Below are 18522 nucleotides of genomic sequence, written 5' to 3' on the forward strand. Positions count from 1 at the left end.
ACTTGGCCACTTTGGCTTATCACGCTCATGGACCAGCAACTGACCCTGATTACATGAGGACTTCAGATGTTGTGATACAACAGGGGCAGAGAGGAGCATGTCTGGAACCAAGGGGATCACTGGGCCCTTTCTCAGTACACTTATGCCCACTGGTAATGGTCACTAGGTAATTACAACAACCACAAACCAAGAAGGGTGGAGCAATTAAAAACTTAGACCCTTTGGGGATAAGAGGTCTGAGCACTCCATCAGGCAGGCAACCCAGTCTAGATGAAGTGTGAGCTGTGGGACAGAGACACTTAACTGGGTGGTGGAGGAAGGAAATGATGAGTATCTGTCATAGTCTTGGTCCAGCTACAGCAGCTATCGTGGCTTCTTTCACAAATCTTCTTGCTGTAGGTTGTGTGGGAGATCATAACTGAATGCCACCTTGAAATGGACTCTGTGACTGACTGGACTGGGACATCCCTTCTTGAGAAAGGTTAAAGCACATGAATTTGGACATCTCTTAATGGGAAAGAAAGCACATGGTCTTGGACATCCCTCCTAGGAAAGGAAAAAGCACATGAACTTGGACATCCCTCCTAGGAAAGGAATAAGCACATGGTCTTGGACGTCCCTTCTAGGAAAGGAAAAAGCACACGGACTTGGACGTCCCTCCTAGGAAAGGAAAAAGCACATGGACTTGGACATCCCCTCTTAGGAAAGGAGAAAGCATATGGATTTGTTCATCTTTTTGTAGGAAAGGAAAAAGTACATCTTACACACACACACACACACACACACACACACACAGAAGATTCATAGGAGCAGGAGATAACAGAAGGGGCATGTGAGGGTCTGAATGTCACAGACAATCTCATATGCCTTCTTGGCTCCTTCAGAAGCCATGGTTTTCTGGGCCGCCAGCTGTCTGCTCTACCTCAGTAGCCACTGCAGCCAACTTGGGTCTACATGGTCCTCCCACCTGGGGTCCACCAGTTGCTTGTCCAGAAAGGCTTGGTCTTCCCTTTCCTTGCTGCAACAGAACCCAGACTACTGTCTTAGTACCTGAGTTGCTGGTTTCTTACACAAATTCTGCCCTTGGATGGAGTTGCCACTTTGTGGGGCACGGGATATAGCTTCCCAAATAGCTACTGAAAGGGCCAGATGATGCAATCCACAGGTCACACCATGACGGGTTTTACCACACCCAATAGGGGGAACTTACCACTAGAAACAGGAGACTGAGATAGTGGCAAGCTGGGCAAATACATTCCCTTTCCTTTCTCCTTTTTTTTTTTAGACAGAGTCTCACCCTGTTGCCAGGCTGGAGTGCAGTGGCACGATCTCGGTTCACTGCAACCTCCACCTCCCAGGTTCAAGTGATTCTCCTGCCTCAGCCTCCAAAGTAGCTGGAACTACAGGTGCGTGCCACCACACCCAGCTAATTTTTGAACTTTTAGTAGAGATAGTGTTTCACCATGTTGGCCAGGATGGTCTTGATCTCTTGACCTGATGATCCACCCGCGTTGGCCTCCCTAAGTGCTGGGATTACAGGCGTGAGCCACCACACCCAGCCTTCTTCCTCCTTTCTACAGACTCTCCTGGGGTCTGATTTCTCTATTATACCCTGCCCAAAGATATCCTGCTCAATGCTGCCTGACAAGTTGAGTCTCTGTGGCTTAGTGTGAACCAGACACAAGTAGAGTTAATACCTCAACTTCTATTGCTTCCAATCCCTTTTCCCTTTTTCCTTCACCCTAAGATTGCGCAGCCCCAAAAGAGCATGGCATTCAATCATTGCCTGAGGATCTGTTTCCTAGGGAACTGAAGCTATGGCAGGGAGGCAGAGGCACCCAGGATTCAGCCAGGAGAGGCAAACAGATGTGTTACAGTTTAGTATGTCTGGAAAGCAGAGCCCACCCTGATTTTGGATGCTGGAAAGGCCATTTGTTTCCCTCAATTTCTCTTCTACTTGCTGACATAAGCCTGAAAGCCTAGAAGAAAGAAGGAAGACTTCTACTCCATGCTTAGCAATAAAGGCTAAAAATATCCCTCCCTTAAGGAAAGGAAGGGAACTTAGTGCTCTAGATCAAACTAAAGTATGAATGGCAGATGTCAACCCTGTCTTGAAGACAGAGAACAAGGGTCACTGGGTGCCTAAAGGTGAGAGAGTTCCACTGATGGGAGATTACCTGGACGAAGACCTGGATTCCAGATTGGGTCCTGCTGATCACAGCCATTGGAGAGATCACCTAACTATGTAAAATGAGAGCATTGGATGAAGTAGTCTCTAAGGGTCTCAGAAAACAACATCAAGAAAGGAAGACGTATAAAGAGATCCTTCCTCCCACCCCATCCAATGCTACCTCCTTCTGGAAATTCTGAGGCATACACCCTTCCTTGAGACTACTAGCTTGTTTTGGACAGAACTTGTATACAATGAGGGAACATCGGTGGTACCAGGAGGGCTATGCCAAATGCCTAACCCCACCTTCATTTTTCCCAGGTGCCACCATTGGCATTGTAGGCAAAGACTTACAAATAATCATGGACTGTGAAATAGAGTCTGACATTGAGCTGAGGTCCCAGGTAGAAAGTGAATGTGTGGATTAAGATCACGAGGCTTGGTGTGGACAGAGATGGCTGTGTCTCTTACTGGTCAGGTGACAAGGCCACATCACAAACTCCTTAACCTTGGAACTGAGTTTCACATCAGTGTGCCTGGGACCCTAGTGTCTAGCTCATAGGATTGGTGTGAGGATTTAAGGAAATGACATACAGAGTAAGTGCCTGGTAAGTGGCAGCTGTATTATTATTGTTGTTTGTTATTGTTATTACTACTGGCATTGTTGTTCCTGCCATGTAATGGGAGCATCTAAAATTTTTCTGGCAAAGGATTAAGTGGGCTGTCAACCTGATGACAGTCTTAATTGAAATGAGATTTGACTTTCAACCCCTGTTTATGGGTTTAACTAAGTCTTGCTCCATTTATGTGGGAAAACAGGAAAGTGCCAATGGTCCCGTTCAGACTTAATAAGGAAACTCATAGATATTGATAATCTTCAGAAAATGGAACTCAGAAATATTATTACCAGGGCCACACTGTATTAAGTGAGGAGATTGATCAGTTACAGAATTTTCAGAGGTTAAAGCTTACTTTTCCAGGACGATGTAGCAACAACCTCTGAGTATGGGTGTCTTTCAGTTCTCCTGAGTGAGGGTAACATCTACAGTTTCAAGGCACAGGATCATACCTGCTTTTCTGTAGTTGTGGGAAAAGGGAGAACCATTTTCTTTTCCTTGTTGAGATTTGTCCCCTCCTCCCTGGCCCCCACTGCCCACTGGTATTTGGAAAGGCTTACATGTCAAGGCTAAACACTAGGATTTTATCAGTTCATAATGAGAGAAAAACCAGGCATGACAAGCCCAAGCTTGTAACAGAGTCCAATCCTCTGGGTGCTGCCTACTTACCTTAGGCAACCCAAAGGTGTTTGGTGTAGCGCAAACCCCAACAATCATCAAAACAGGACTTTTTGGCCTATTGAGGAGACTAGAAGCTGAACTAGGCAACACATCTTCAAATGGGGCTTGCAGCAGGGACATAGAGGCCACCAGGGACAGGCTGGGGTAGATAAAGGCTACCAAGACTTAGGATATTCTGTGCACTAAGGCATCCCAGAGACAATGTAGGGTAGTGCCTAAGAGTCAGGCTCCCCACCCAGCTGTCTGGGTTTGGATCCAAGCCATTCGTTACTAAGTGTGTGGTCTTGGGTCACTTCACGCCTCTGTGCCTCCATTTCTTCATCTGGGTAATAATCGTATCTACCTCCTAGGGCTGCTATCAAGACTTAGGAAGTTAATTCTTATCATGTCTATAACACTGTCCCAGACACCATCAGGGCTCAAGAAATTTGAGCTACCATCATCATTCTTTCTCCTCTCTTACTCTACCCCAGGGACTCAGCCTGTAAATAAGTATCCACTCCAAGGTTTCCAGATGGCTCTACTTCTGAAATTTGTGCTATCATGCACTTACCCAGTATTAATTTGCTTCTCAAATGGGTCCTCAGCCTCCTTCTGGACCCCTCCCCTGCACAGCTCCCTGCTCGCTGTCGGATCCAGAGGTGGGACTTTGCTCCCATCCTCTCTTGCTGCTGCCTGACAAAGCTACTCACCTCCTTTGGGCCTCATCTGAAAAACCTGAGAATTCCTCCAAGAAAAGCCACCACTTTGGAGCCAGTGACAAGATCCACGAGCTCAACTATGAGTCTGCTGGACCTCAGACCCCTCTTTTCCTAACTCTTTGGCATTAGGTTTGGTCTTTACTAGAGTGACCAGGCTTGGGTGGTCTTGCTATCTCTTTCTAAAGGTGGAGAAAGGAGGTATGACACTCCACTATTCAGATCCATGAGGAAGACCAGGCCAACTTTTTTAACATGCTGGTAGCCCAGGGTTGGGCACCTAAGGAACCAGAGTCATGGAGATTCTTGAAGAATCTTCTCATAGATGAGGTGGGGAAACTTGGCATTGGGCAAGGGCATCACCAGGCTCCTTCACATCACTGCAATCCCTGGGCCTGCCTTCCTTCCGGGGAGCTTCCTGCCCAGTCCTGGGCCCAGGAGAGTCAGCCAACAGAATTGGGCAACAAGGCTTATTCGAACCAAGAGAACATTTTTTATTGTCAGTAAGAAACAGCAACTCCTCAGAGATGATTGGCTAGAAAAGAAACTGGTTGGTTGTATTAAAAAATGTGAAGTACAAAACTGTTAATCTAAAATAAAATTTAAAAGAATATTTAAAAGGCTTTCTTTTCTGTTAAGTTCTGGGACTTCATAAATGAAACAAAAACAGTTTCTTACCCCTAAGAAACTGGGTTATGAAAGCTGTGCCTAGGATGTTGGGGAGAGCACACTGGGAGAAGGCATTCTTGCTGGTTCCTTGCGTTCAGGAATCTACATTGAGGCTTCCTCATCCACCATGATCCCAGCCCCAGGGGATGCTGGGCTTGTTAGCACTCAAGCTCTGGGACCTGATTGGCTCCTCTGTCTCCTCTAAGTGAGGACAACTGATGGGGAGAGTCTCCCACTCGCTGAGGCTTCGGTGTTCCACCCATGGCTCTCCTTTTCCAGAAACTCCCCTCCCTGGCTCTCCCATGCAGCCCTGGTCAGCAGCAGCTCACAGGTCCGTGGACAGCGAGTCTGGGATCTGTTTGCCTTCTTCAGCCGATTTGCTGGCCAGCTTTTGAGAGAAGAGAATAAACAAGCACAAAACCAAGATGGGATGATCAGATTAAGCACCAAAATGGAGCTTCCCAGTCCTAATCACAAGGGCCCCAACACTGACCCCTGCCCAAAGCCCAGTGAATGTGAGCTGCTATGACCTTGGCTTTGGCCAGAAAGGCAGTGGTAGACAGTAGAGTGAGCCCAGGCTCACTAGCCGTGTGGACTTGGGCACATCACTTACCAAACCCTGTGAGCCTCCCATATAAAATCCTAAGAGTGGGAGCTCAAATGGCACCATGCTCGGGAAGTGCTTAGCACGGTGCCTGACTCATTGTGTGCTCACGGTACACTTGAGATATTTGTAGTAGCAGAGCTCCGATTTCATATTACCTTGAGGATCAGATGTGTTATGGGACCTTCTTGATCTTGAGGAAAGGCCAACAAGTAACGAAAGGAGATGAGACTTACAGAATCAGTGCTTGGAAACTAATGTTCAGTTTGTAGGATTTTGTGATATAGGTTGAATAGGAAAGTGCTGCAGCACTAAGGGGCAGTTTAGGTGAGGGCAGGCCACTTACTGCTTCTGAGGTCCCGGGGCCCTGCACATGCCTAGCTGGGGTCAATCCTGGTCAGAGGAGCTGCCAGGGGCCCCAGAGGAGAACCGCCCTCTGGGCATTGCTGCACAGTGTCCCAGAACTCAGGCCTCCTGACTAGGCCTCCCTAGGAATGACCACATATGCACACACGTGCACACACGACCCCCCATTTTCTTTTCTCTGCATTGCTGTCTTCCCTTTTTCCTCCCAATGTCTTCCTTTCCTTCCACCCTCAGTGTCCTCACCATTGTCTTGAAGAACTGATTGACCTTCTTCCGTGTGAGTGTCTTCTTGTCACCATCTGAGAGTTGGAGGAAGGTCTGGCTGAGGCGGGGGGATGTGTTGGCCTCGTCCAACCCAGGGATGCCTGCCATTGAGAGTGTCAGGGCTGGAAGGAGAGTAGAGCTGGGGCATGAGTGGGTGGGTAGAGGAGGGGCAGTGCCTTGGGGGAGGTAGACGAGGGAGGGCTGGGAGACAGAGCCAGCATCCAGGGATTACACATTGTATGTGCCAAGCAGGAGGCAGGAAGCCTATTTCCTGCCATGCCAGGGGGCGTTGAAGCTGTCCTCTTGCAGTGAATCTTGCCCACCCTACAGACAAGGGTTCAGCCTCCTGGCTCCTGGTCAAAACCTTGCCCCAAAGCCCTGACATCCCCAGGAAACACAGAGCCTTCTGCTCCAAGGCAGGGGACAGTGTGAGCTTACTCTTCCTCCAGCTCCCAACACCAACACCCTGGATTTCTCTCCCCATTGCAGGAGACACTGGCAAGAGAGTCTCAGACCCACGTGTCACCTGGCTGAGGGGCCAGATGGCCTAGTGGTTACAGCCCCAGTTTGGAGTCACAGAGACATGAAAAATTAGTTACTCTCTGACTGCTGCTTTTGACACTGGCCAAATAGGAGAAAGAGCCCAGACCGCCTGGGTGTCGTGAGACCTGCAGAGAAGATACCAGTGAAATGGCTTGGGCCAAATGTTGCAGTCGTGTTTAGGCTATCCTGGGTGGGGTGGCAGGGCAGTGAGCAGGTGCCTGGTTCCAGGGAAGAGGGCCTGGGTCTGAACTCAGCCTCTGCCATTTGCTGGCTGGTGATAGGCAAGAGACTGATGTTCTCGGTGCCCCAGTTTCCTCATCCATACAATGGGGTGGATGACATGCACCCGGGTACGTGCAGTGATGTAAATGAAATAATGAAGGAGAAGCGGTTGGCGCAGGGCCTGGCACCCCAAACATTCGGGAACCAGCAAGCGTCTTCACCATGATCGGCCTGCTGAGTTCCACAGGGCAGCACTGGCCCCTGTCTTCTTTCCTTCTGACCTTGCCCTTACCACACAGAGCCAGGCACATAGCAGTAGATGCCAAGGACTTCTGCATGCCAGATGGAGTGCTCTCAGGCATGCCATGTCCCCTGTCATGTCCCCTGTTAGGGCCTCAGATTCTCTTCTGTGAGTTAGGACTATCGGCTGTGCTCTAACCTCCTCACTGGACAGTGCGTGACGAGGATGGCAGATAGGGAGCAACTATGCACCCAACACTCTGCAGCTATAAGATGTGGTGGCCATTTTTGTAAAGCCAGAAAGAGTCTTCCGGGTCCACAAAGAAGCCACAGGTCTTAGGGACATACCAAGGGCAAACTTCTGGCCCCTGGGGAGGCCTGGCTAACTGAGAACAAGGGGCCACCTAGTGTGACAAATCGATACCCAGTGAATTCTGAGGGCCCAAGAGACAGCAGGCCTCTCCCCTGTCCCTGCTGGAGCTTGCTGGGATGGTGTCACCGCTAGGAAGTGGTGGGTGTGGGGAGAGATTAGAGGGTTGGGGGCTGTGAGCAAAGCCTCTAACCCCAGGATGCCTGGCCCACTTTGTTGTGTAGACACAGTTCCTATCCATCCTCCACCCACAAGGCTGGTGGTCTGCACTATCTCTAGTCCCTCATGCTGGTGGCAGCAGGGGGCATACCTGGGATGGTAGGCATGGACTGGCTGGCAAAGCTCATTTGAGAGAGGACAGATGCCTTGAGGGGGACGGCCGCATGCTCCGAGAGGTTGGTGTCACTCATGAACTCGTGCTTCCTGGAAAGCTGGAGGAATACACCACACATACACACATACACACAAATACACACACACACACACACACACACACGGAAAAAAAAGAGAGAGAGAGGCTTAGCATGAGGCAGATCTGGGCCCTGAAAGATCAGGGATGAGGGCGTGGCATGGTTTCTATGAAGCTGGTTCCTAGTTCATTTATTCTGTTTTATACCATTCCATGCCAGTCTGCCACGTATGGTTTCACAGGTTGCACACTACACAACTACGGGGTGGAGGGGGTGGCATTCATTTAGACTATCATGTGAATGGTGTCCCCTAGAATTGAGAAACACAGAAGACATTTCCATTCTTATCCATCCAGGCAAGAGTAGCCTGTGAGGCCCACTGGGAAGTTTCTGGAGGGCCCTTTCTTCACCAAGGTATCTTGGTTGGCCCCTTGCTCTTTCATCTGGCACCCCTCCCTTGCCAGGGCAGTTAATCCGTCTCCCCCTCCCAGGCTCCCAGAACGCTTTTGACAAACCTCTTTTCCAGCGGGAAACTAAGAGGGCTGTCTGACACCAAGTCTCATTTTTAAAAAGTTATTCGTTTACAAGACCAAAACTCTCAAAGCCAGGACAGTGAGATTTCATCTCTGCATCCCCACCTGGACTCCTGGCTCACAGGAGGGGCTTGCAGGGGTCTGAGATGTCAGTGGTTAGAACAGGCCTGGGGCTGGGGGCTATAGAAACACCTAGCCCAATACCAAGTGGGCTGCTCTCCCCTTTGGTGGGAGAACAGGTGGCTTCTCCCCCGCCTGGAAAAGCCCTGTGTGATGGTGGAAAGGATACACACAGGCTCTGAAGTGCAAAGGTCAGGGTTCAACTCCCAGCTCTGTCATGTCCCAGCCACCCCAGCTGCCTGGGCAATAAGCACTTCACCTCTCAGCTCCTCAGGTGCCGCCTCTGCAATACCCATAGCACCGCATGAGCAGGCCTCGGGGATCCTGTATCTGGAAGCCCTGGGTTTTGTGCCCAGCATGTAGTGGAGATTTGCTACCAGTACTGGAGAGGCAACCTGCCTCAGCCGCTCACCCGCTTCAGGTCCGACTCAGCAGCTGTTTTCTCATCCGCAAACACTACGCTGCTTCTCTTCGTCCTCTTCTTGGACCTCCGCAGCTTGACCTCAGGCAGGGTGCTCCCCGGGGAGATCGGCTCCTCCTGCTCCACTCTCGGAGTCTTGGGTGGTGCTAATTCCAGGTCAAAGCTGAAAGGCCAGAGGGCAGCAATAGAAACTGCAGTTAGAGCTTCAGTGGAACTGCCTTACAAGGACCCAGGAAGCTGAAGGCGACCTTCGGGCTGCCTGAGCTGTCACTACAGGGTCTGGAGTAGATCAGCAAATCTGGCAGAGGATTTGGGGAGCAACTTGCTCAACCGACAAACACTTAAATATAATGAGTGAAGTTCACTTTATTTTATTCGTGGTAAAATGAAATTGAAAGAAGTGAGCCATAGCAAAGAAACTGGTGGTAAGGAGGGAAGACTGGTTGAAAGCACGAATGAGGATTCAAATCCAGGCCCGGCCAGTTCTTAGCTGAATGAATAACTTTGGGTAAATCATTCAACCTCTTCCAACCATCATTTCCTTTTCAGTAGATGGGGGTCTTCGCAGAGACCTTGCAGAGTGGCCATGAGATGAGGTCAGAGGAACCCCTGGCACATTCTTGGCATATGGTAAGTGCCAAGTGTCTATGATAGCTCATAGTGTCTATGATTAGAACAGATGAGGTGGGCAGGGTGAATGGTGGCCCCTAGAATCGTGAAACATAGAAGACGTTTTCATCCTTTTCCCTTTGGGCAAAGGTAGCCTCTGAGGCCCACTGGGGAGTTTCTGGAGGGTCCAGCAATGATGGCCAGAGGGCTCCAGGAAGGTGGAAGGGGGCAAAGGAGGGAAGACCCCCGACAGAGGGGTGGGTAGGTGGTGCAGGAGGAGGAGCTCTGCAATGGGGACATCCCATTGTGATTGGGAGGAGCTTCCTTGAAAGGGAACAGATCCCGGTGAGAGGTGACAATATTCCAGAAGGATGCAGGCTTGGTGAGGAGCTCTGGCTGGCTGACAGAGATCACTGGACTAGAAGTCTGGGGGCTGCAGGTGAGTCCTGCTGGGGCTCAGGAAAGCTGCCTTGCCTCTCTGAGCCTCTGATAATCCCCATACAAATGATACTAACCATGAGCCTCCTAGGGTAGTTGTGAGGCTCCAGATGGGAAAAGGCTTTTAAACTGAAAGGAGGAAGGGGAAGGTAGAAGAGATGTTGCCGATGAAGAGAGAGAAGGAGAAGGGATTGAGCCAGGGAGCAGGGGTGCGGGGGGCTCCCTGGAGTGCAGGGACTGACCTCTCTGAGGTGGCCTTGCTGGGGGTGCTGCAGTCAGAATTCATGGAAGTCAGAGAGATGATGGACATCTGTCTGTACGAGCGCAGCATAGACCTGGGGCGGCCCACTCTCCTGTCGTCAAAGTCGGGCTGTGGTGGGAGAACAGGGTGGTTAGCAGCTGTAGCCTGGGGAAGGTGGCCCCAACCTTCCTGTCACCTTCTCCCTCCACCTGGGCAGGGCAGAGTTGTGGGGCTGAGTGGAGCATCAACACAAAAGTTCCTGGCTGGCTGACGCTAGGGGTTCTTGTAGAATAAAGAATGTGGCTGACCTTTACTCCTGGTTCCTGGAAGGCAATATCTAAATCTTTGGCATTTCCTATGTGATATGAGTATCTTTGTTATTATTCATGGTAACCCTCTTGACCATACTTGATTTTATGCTAATAAGATGGCTCCCGATGGCCAGAAAGGCCAGCTCTATGATTACAGGGCTGGGGCTTTGAGCCATGTAATATCAGCTCAACCTCCAGGAAGTGGACAGGCCCAGAGACTGATTTCCATCACGTGGCCAATGGTTCAGTCTATCATGACTGCATAATGAAACTCCAATAAAAACTCTGGACATGAGGCTCCAGTGAACTTCTCTGACTGGTAATCATACATCAGTGTGCCAGAAGGGGGACACATCTGGAATACACAGAAACTTCATGTTTGGGACCCTCCTGGACCTCACTCTGTGTCTCTTTATCTGGCTGGTCTTGATTTGTATCATAAACTGAAGTTGTAATATCATGCTTTCCTGAGTTCTGTGAATTATTCTAGTGAATTATGAAACCCGATGGGGTAGTGGGAATCCCCCAATTTGTAACCAGTTTGGCAGAAGTGTGGGTGGCCTGGGTCCCTGAAGCTTATGGTTGGTGTTTGAAGTGGGAAGCATCTAAGACTGTGCTTCTAACCTGTGAAATGTGATCTAACTCCAGGGAGTCAGCATCAGAATTGCATTGCAGGGACTTCATGTAGGGAGTATTGAAAGTGACAACCTGTCTCACAGAAAAACATCTTTGAATCAGAGAACTGAGTGTGCCTCTAGGCTCTTCCAGTAACTCACTGTTCTTCTCTGGGTCTCAGTTTTACCATCTGTAAAATGGGAAGGCTGGACCAGATGGTTTTAAAGGAATTGCATGGCCTTGACATTTTATAACACCAGTTAATAAGGAAAAGGATGAAGAAGCACCCTGTAAGCACCAGGCTCATGGCCTCTTCAGGCCAAGGAGCTCAGTGGCCAAAACTACTGGCCTTGAACTAACACAGCCAGATGCAAATTCTGTCGCACACTCATTTGCCACATAGCCTCTGGCAAGTTACCTGACCTTCTGAACCTCAGAAGAAATACAAGCGGTTAAAAATCATTCCTGCCTCTCAGGCTTGTGGTGATGATTAAATGACCTAGTAGATGTCAGGTGCTTGAATCAGGCCAGGCATATAGTAGATGCTGCATCAATGTAGCTTTCATTATTATTACACAGTCCCTTGAGTAGTTGGTATCTGCACAATCCAGTTGTAACTGGAGTTTGTCTGGGGGTTACTTTTGCTGGACCAAGTTTCCAGCAGGGTTCCCCTGGATGGGATCCAGCAATGCTGGCCATCACCATCTTCTTTGGAAGCAGCTTCCTTTGCTGGGTCCCTTCCAACTTCAGCCTCCAGCATCCTTCCCTGCTCCACCCTGCCCAGTCCCACCCCTTCAAGCCATAGGAACCACCCATACCATCTCTCGGACACCGTACTCCTTCTCCACCTTCATTTTCAGGTTCTTGAAACATTCCTCCATCCGGTCATGGAAGGGTCGCAGGTTATCCGACACCCTTTTCTCATGGATCTTAATCCCAGCTCCCAAGAAGGGGATCTGGAGAGAAAGTGGTAAAGAATGAGCCAGAGGCTGGCTGGTGGGCCACAGCCTGGCACCCAGCCCATCAAGGCAGCTGCAGTCAAGTCTGCCTGCAAAGAATTCGTCAAGGGCTTCAGGGTCCTCAGAAACCTGCACACAAGGTCCCCAGCCATGGGAAATGGGGAAAGTTGCAAATAAGTGGTTTGCTCTGGAAAGGGGAGGAAGACCCTCAGCTTCCCTTGCCTCATAGGAGGGCTGGACTCTCCCATTCCCCATGAGAGGCCACATGCTTGGGAAAATGGCCCCTTTAAAGAATCTACCTGAGGGCAAAGTGTGGGGATCAGAGCAGGGGAATCTCTGTTGCATTGATTTAAAACCTCGCGTAAGATGTTCTTGGCAATACTAAAGTGAAGGGATGAATGTCAGAAGCTGGGAGATAGAGGAAGGCAAGAGCTGAGAGAAAACAGAGGAGGGGGCATAGCCTCATCTTACCACATGGAGCCAATTGCACTTTATGCAGGTGCTGAAGAAGGATATAAATGTGCTAATATCATAAAGCGAACCCACCAGTAGGGAGCTTTGAAAAGTGATGTAAAAGCCTTAGGAACATGAGGGAAAAGGAGAGGATTGATGTGAGGGAGTTGGAGTCTTATTTGTCCCCATGGGAGGTCAGTGGACATTGTCTAAGTGGCAGCTATGTTAAGGGAGAGTAGCAGAGCCATGGTGGGCACTGTTAGAAAGAGAAGCTGAGAACTTTAGTTGTGTGGTCTCAGGGAAACATTACCAGGGGAGCAAAGGGGTAGACTATGAATTATTTGGGGAAAAATTGCTTTCATGATGATGACATAAAGATATTTCTGCTTACTTCTATTGGAGGTCCCCCAGAAATGACAAGGTGAAGGAGAAACTGAAATCTTCAGTGAAACTTGAAGACATTCATAAACTTGCCCCACAATGTGTGCAGGTGCCAGGAGGTGGGAGGACATAACTGACCTTCCAGAGCAGAGGAGGGAGGTGGTGACAGAAGAAGCCAATCTGTCTCCATGAAGCCGGAGGGCCTCAGGAGGCACCAGGCACTACAGAGAAGGTAGGTGAGCTGAGGGGCCAAACACAGAGGAATGTGTTGAAGTCCTTTATCAGGAGCAGTTAGATTTTCTGACTGCCTCACCCTGCAGCCAAGTGTTCTATTTTCCCATTTTCTCAAGAAGGAGGAGCTTATCATCTAGAACAATTAGAACAAGGAGCTCTGGGCTTAGGGGCATCAGGCACAACAGAAGGCAGAATGAGGAGCCAGACTGCAAATAAGGAGTTGAAGAGAAAGTCTGCATTTGGATCGTGAGACCTCCACTTCCCAATTCCCAAATGGCCAGCAGTGTAGCAGCTGGGACTGTCTTTCTATAGAACAGCTTGAAGGGTCTGACTCTGGAGAATATGAATGGTCCCACGTAGAGGGAGGCATCTGTGGGTCATTCCATTAGCACACAGCAATGCTACCCAGTTGCCAAGGCCCTCTCTCGTGTACACAGATTTTCTTTAGCCTCACTCTTAACTAGGAAGAGAATGCCAAGCATCACCAGACATTGGAGGAAAGTCTCCAATATGAAAGACAGAGACCAGACCAACAGACAGGGAAGAAACAAATAAGGAAGAAAATAAGGAAAGAATAAAGGAAGAAAAAACAGAATGAATTTGGAAGAAATAGAATAAAGAGAGCCTACGAAAACATGTTTTTCTAAAAAATTTAACTAATATATAGGAACAGAAAAGATCCTCCATTCATGAAAAAGACAAAGATTTTATATAAAAAAGAATGCTAATGGAAAAACTACATATAAAAAGTAGTGAGATAAAGTTGTAAACGGAGATACATTTATGGCTTTAGTTTTACATATTAGAAAAGATAGAAAATAAATTAGCTAAGCATCCATCTCAAGATATTAGTAAAAGAACAGTGAACTAAATTCAAAGGGAGGAAATGAATGAAAATAATAAAGGTAAGAGTAGACATGAATAAAAATAGAAAACAAATTTACAACAGAGAGGATCAACAGAGCCAAAATTTGTTTCTTTGAAAAGATACAACATTAATAAACTCCTAAGAAGACTAATCAAGAAAATACAAGGCACTAATAACCAATATTAGGATTGAAAAACATAACTATAAGAAGTACAAATGTTACAAAAGATCATAAGATGAGTGTATTATGAAAAGTTAACAAACAGAAAATAACATTTAAAAACAATACCATTTACAATAGAATTTAAAATATCAAATACCTAAGAGCAGATCTAATAAGATATATGAAAGAAAAAATATGTGAAAACCACAAAATTTTGCTGAGAAAAATTAAAGAACTATATAAATGGAGAGATATTCCATGTCCATGGATGAGAAGATAGCCATTCTCTCCAATTTAATCTAATATTTAATGTACACTTAATCCAAATCTCAATGTATTTTAGAGAAGTATGTAAACATTGGCAAGGTTATTTTAAAATTTATAGAGATACAAAGGACTTAGAAGAGGCAAGACACATTTGATGAAAAGCAACAATTGGGGTACACTTACTATTAGATTTCAAGACTCAAGATGGTGTGGTACTGGTATAAGCATGGACATAGACCAATGGATCAGAATAGAAAGTCCAGAATAGACAAATACATATGTGGTCAATTTTGGGGGTCAAAAGTGGGAGAAAATAGTCTTTTCAATACATGGTGCTGAAGAAATTGGAAATCTGTGTAAGAAAATAATCTGCCTCTTACTTTACATCAGTCAAAATGGATCATACACCTAAATGTATAAGATAAAACAATAAAAACTCATAATGAAACATAGAAGAAAATCTTCATGATCTTGGGGTAGTTGCGGTTTCTTAAAGTGGACACAAAAGCACTAATCATTAAAAAATATGATAAATTAAACCTGACCAAAATTACAACTGCTGTTCATCAAAATACATCATTAAGAAAGCAAACAGACAAGCCAGACTAAGAGAAGATATTTGCAATACATATATTCGACAGAAGACGCATATCTAGAATATATGTAAACTCCTACAAATCAATAATAAAAAGACAACTCAATTAACAACATAAGTAAAAGATTTGAAAAAGTATTTCACAAAAGGGCAATCCAATTAGCAGTAAGCATATGAAAAGGTGCTCAACATCATTGCTCATGAAGGAAATGCAAATTAAAACTAAACTGAGATACCATTACACATCCACCAGAAGGACTAGAATTAAAAAAGACTCCCAGTATCAAGTGTCAGGGAGAATGTGAATCAACTGACTTAGAAGTTGTGTGGGAGTGAAAATTGATTTAGCCACTTTGAAAAACTGCTTCTTGTGTCCAGTAAGGTTAAATGTGCATGGCCCAGCAATTCCACTACTACACGTATACTGAAAGAATTGAGTGCTTAGGTCCACCAAAAGGCATAAACATGAATGTTCATAGCAACTTTATTCATAATATACAAACACCCGAAAAAACCCAAATGTCCAACAGAATAGATAAATAAATTGACATATTATTGGTAATTTAGATACACATACAATAGATGACACTTAGAAACAAAAAAAGTCAAACCTCTAGTAGGTGCAACAACCCAGAAGAATCTCAAAGGCATTATGTTTAGCAAAAGAAGCTACAGATACAGTAGTACATACTGTACTGTATAATACAATTTATAAGAGGTTCAGGAACAGGTAAAATAACCTAACCTATAGTGATAGAAGATTGATAGAAGAGGTTCAGGAACAGGTAAAATAACCTAACCTATAGTGATAGAATACCTATGCATTGACTTGTTTTGTCATAGCATATAAGGATATTCAGCTTTAGTAGGTACCTACTGAAGTATTAGCTACCTACTAAAGCTGAATATCCTTATATGCTATGACAAAACAAGTCAATGCATAGGTATATACCCAACAAAAATTTTGCATATGTGTACCAAAAAGACACACACAAGGAAGTTCAGAATAGCATTACTTGTAATAGCCCCAAACTGAAATAAACCCAATTCTCTATTAGTAGAAAAATAAAGAAATACATTGTGGTATAGTTACATAAGCCAGCTGTATGGACCACTACATAGCAATGAAAATGAATGTGAATCATAACTCTGTACAACAAAATGAATGACTTTCACAAACATAACATTGGGCAAAATAAGTTAGATACGAAAGACTGTATATTATGTGATTCTGTTTACATGTAGGTCAAAATTAAGCAAATCAAAACTACAGTGTTTAAGAATGAGTGTTTGGGTGGTAAAGTATTTTTTTTAAAGCAAGGAAATGATTACTATAAAAGCAGAACAGTGCTCACTCTTAGGGAAGGAGGCATAAGAATAGGGTTAGGGGAGCTAGCAGAATTCTGTTTCATCTGGGTGGTGGTCAAATGGATGTATGTTTTTGATAAATAAGTGGGTTATATATTTTTATGTGCACTTTTCTGTACATCATATTTCACAACAAAAGCTTTAAAAGAGCATACTACAGACATCTTTTTATTCCAAAAAATAGAGAGAAAGTCTTCACAAAGAAAAGAAATTAACAAGCTATCGATCCTGAAATCTGCAAAACATTGAACACCAAATGTACGTTGAAGGCTTCAGCATTTGTTCGGGTGCTAGAGGTACAAATACATTCACTCCCCTTGAAATCTAACCTTCTCGTGTTTTAAGTAAATTCAAAGTGTATTTGGCTTTGCAAAACCAAGATCCAATTTAGAATTAAGCTCCAAGTGAGTAGGGAGCAGGCCCAATTTCGTCCATCACTATCTCTGTTGCCTAGGACTATGCCTAGGACACAATAGAGGCTCAATAAATGTAAGTTGCAAGAACAAATGGAATGACACAGGTAGGGAAGAGCTAATCTGCTGGGTGTGATAATGTTAAAAGACTGCCTTTGCTATGAGCAGGGCTGCATCTTTTGCATGCAGGTGTCCATAGTTAGGGTGCCTGGGGTCATAGTTAGGGTGCCTGGGTTCTGGGTGGGAGGGATATGGCTCAGGTCAACCTCGTTTGGGGGTTAGGTGGGCCTCTGTACAGGTGGTCCCAGGATCAGCAGGTGGTGCTAAGGAGAAGGCAGCCACTAGGGGGCGGTGTCTGAAGGCGCCTAGCTAATGGCTCTCAGAAGCTATCACATTTAACAGAGTACATGCGTTCAAAGTCTTCCGGCTTTGTTGGTAATGTCCCTCTAGTAAGCTCCAAGACAGTAGTAGAATTTTCTTAGAAGGTACAGCTTGATATTTGCTGTGCTGTGAAGCTGAAGTTCATTTGGGTACAGCAAACACAGCATGGAGAAGCTGTTTCCAGATGAGAAGAGGTCCCCAGTGGAGAGGACCAGGGCAATGGTATGAATTCAGAGTGACATCCAACAGCTAAGCAAATCTGTGTGACATGTTAGCCTTCCCTGAGGCCTCCCAGCAATATCTGAGGATGGGAACGAATCAAAGCCTGGCCTTCCTGCTTCCCAAGTTGGGGGTGCTAAGGGAGAACATCATTATTTGAATAATAAAGGGCACGATGACCACAGAAGTGGGGACCTTGGGGATATTTGGGCTTCACAGGTGGCACAAGGTAAAAAGAAAGAGAAAATTCCAGACAGACACACAACATGCATTCGGGAAAAGCGCGTCTGTGCAGTGCTTGGTGTTTCATTTTTAAAGCCCCACTTTGCATAAATTGGCAGAGGCAGAGAAGGACCTGAATTAGGAATTCTTATTTTAAGAAAAGAGGCTGCACCCAATGCTTCTCATTCCCTGATTTCCCTAGAGTAACAGAAACTCCCAACCACAAAAGCTTGCTTTTCTTCGCACAGTGACTGGCAAGAAGAAAGCGAGGGAGGGCAGGCAGCTGCAAGCTGCTCCACCTGCCCCTGCACCCACTGCTCACCTCCTGCCAGCTCCTGCCCTCTGGAGCCCACCCCTGTGTTCTGCTGGTGGTTTGCTGAGAGCCAGGAGTGGGCAAATGTCTGAGGAGGGGGCTGCTGTGGGCCTGGAGGGGAAGCCTAGCTTTGGGGAAGCCTCTATGAGAGGGATCTAGCCGACTGTTGGTTCTGCAGGGAGAGGGAGAACAAGAGAGAAGAGGAAGAGAAGCCAAGACAGGAGTAAGATGTGCAGGGGTGGGGGGCAAAAGACAGAGGCAAGGAATAGAAGTGCGGGCTTCTGAGAGAGAGAGAGAAAGACAGAGACAGGTACACGGAGAGAAGGAGAGAAAGGAGGAAAGACGGAGTCCACAGGAAGAAGAGGGATGCAAGCAGAGAATGGAAGGAGAGGCAGGTAAGTGGCCAGCCCGAGACAGCAGGGTGGTGCCTTCTAAGCTCATGGGCTGAGCAGCAGCTTGTGCAGGATGTAGACCCTTTGACTCACAACCAACCACACAAAGGCCTCACTTATTTTCAAAATCTGATATCCATCTGAGCATTATT

At 46.6% G+C, this 18522-nt stretch overlaps 1 protein-coding gene across 3 annotated transcripts in view; it reads right to left on the reverse strand.

The window, feature by feature from the left end:
* Positions 1–4636: 4636 nt before the first annotated feature.
* Positions 4637–18522, reverse strand: part of DOCK2 (dedicator of cytokinesis 2) — a 433393-nt gene continuing 419507 nt past the window's right edge. For 2 of the 3 annotated variants that reach the window (XM_008015269.3, XM_008015268.3), the window contains 6 exons: positions 11961–12098; positions 10218–10345; positions 8920–9091; positions 7755–7875; positions 6049–6191; positions 4637–5223 (listed from right to left, as the gene is read on the reverse strand). In XM_008015269.3, the coding sequence (XP_008013460.2) occupies positions 5161–5223; positions 6049–6191; positions 7755–7875; positions 8920–9091; positions 10218–10345; positions 11961–12098 (765 nt within the window). In that variant the 3' untranslated portion in view covers positions 4637–5160. The remainder of the gene's footprint in view (positions 5224–6048; positions 6192–7754; positions 7876–8919; positions 9092–10217; positions 10346–11960; positions 12099–18522) is intronic. The other variant, XM_073010528.1, reaches the window with a different exon arrangement.

Source organism: Chlorocebus sabaeus, chromosome 23 (assembly GCF_047675955.1).
Source record: "Chlorocebus sabaeus isolate Y175 chromosome 23, mChlSab1.0.hap1, whole genome shotgun sequence".
Taxonomy (NCBI): domain Eukaryota; kingdom Metazoa; phylum Chordata; class Mammalia; order Primates; family Cercopithecidae; genus Chlorocebus; species Chlorocebus sabaeus.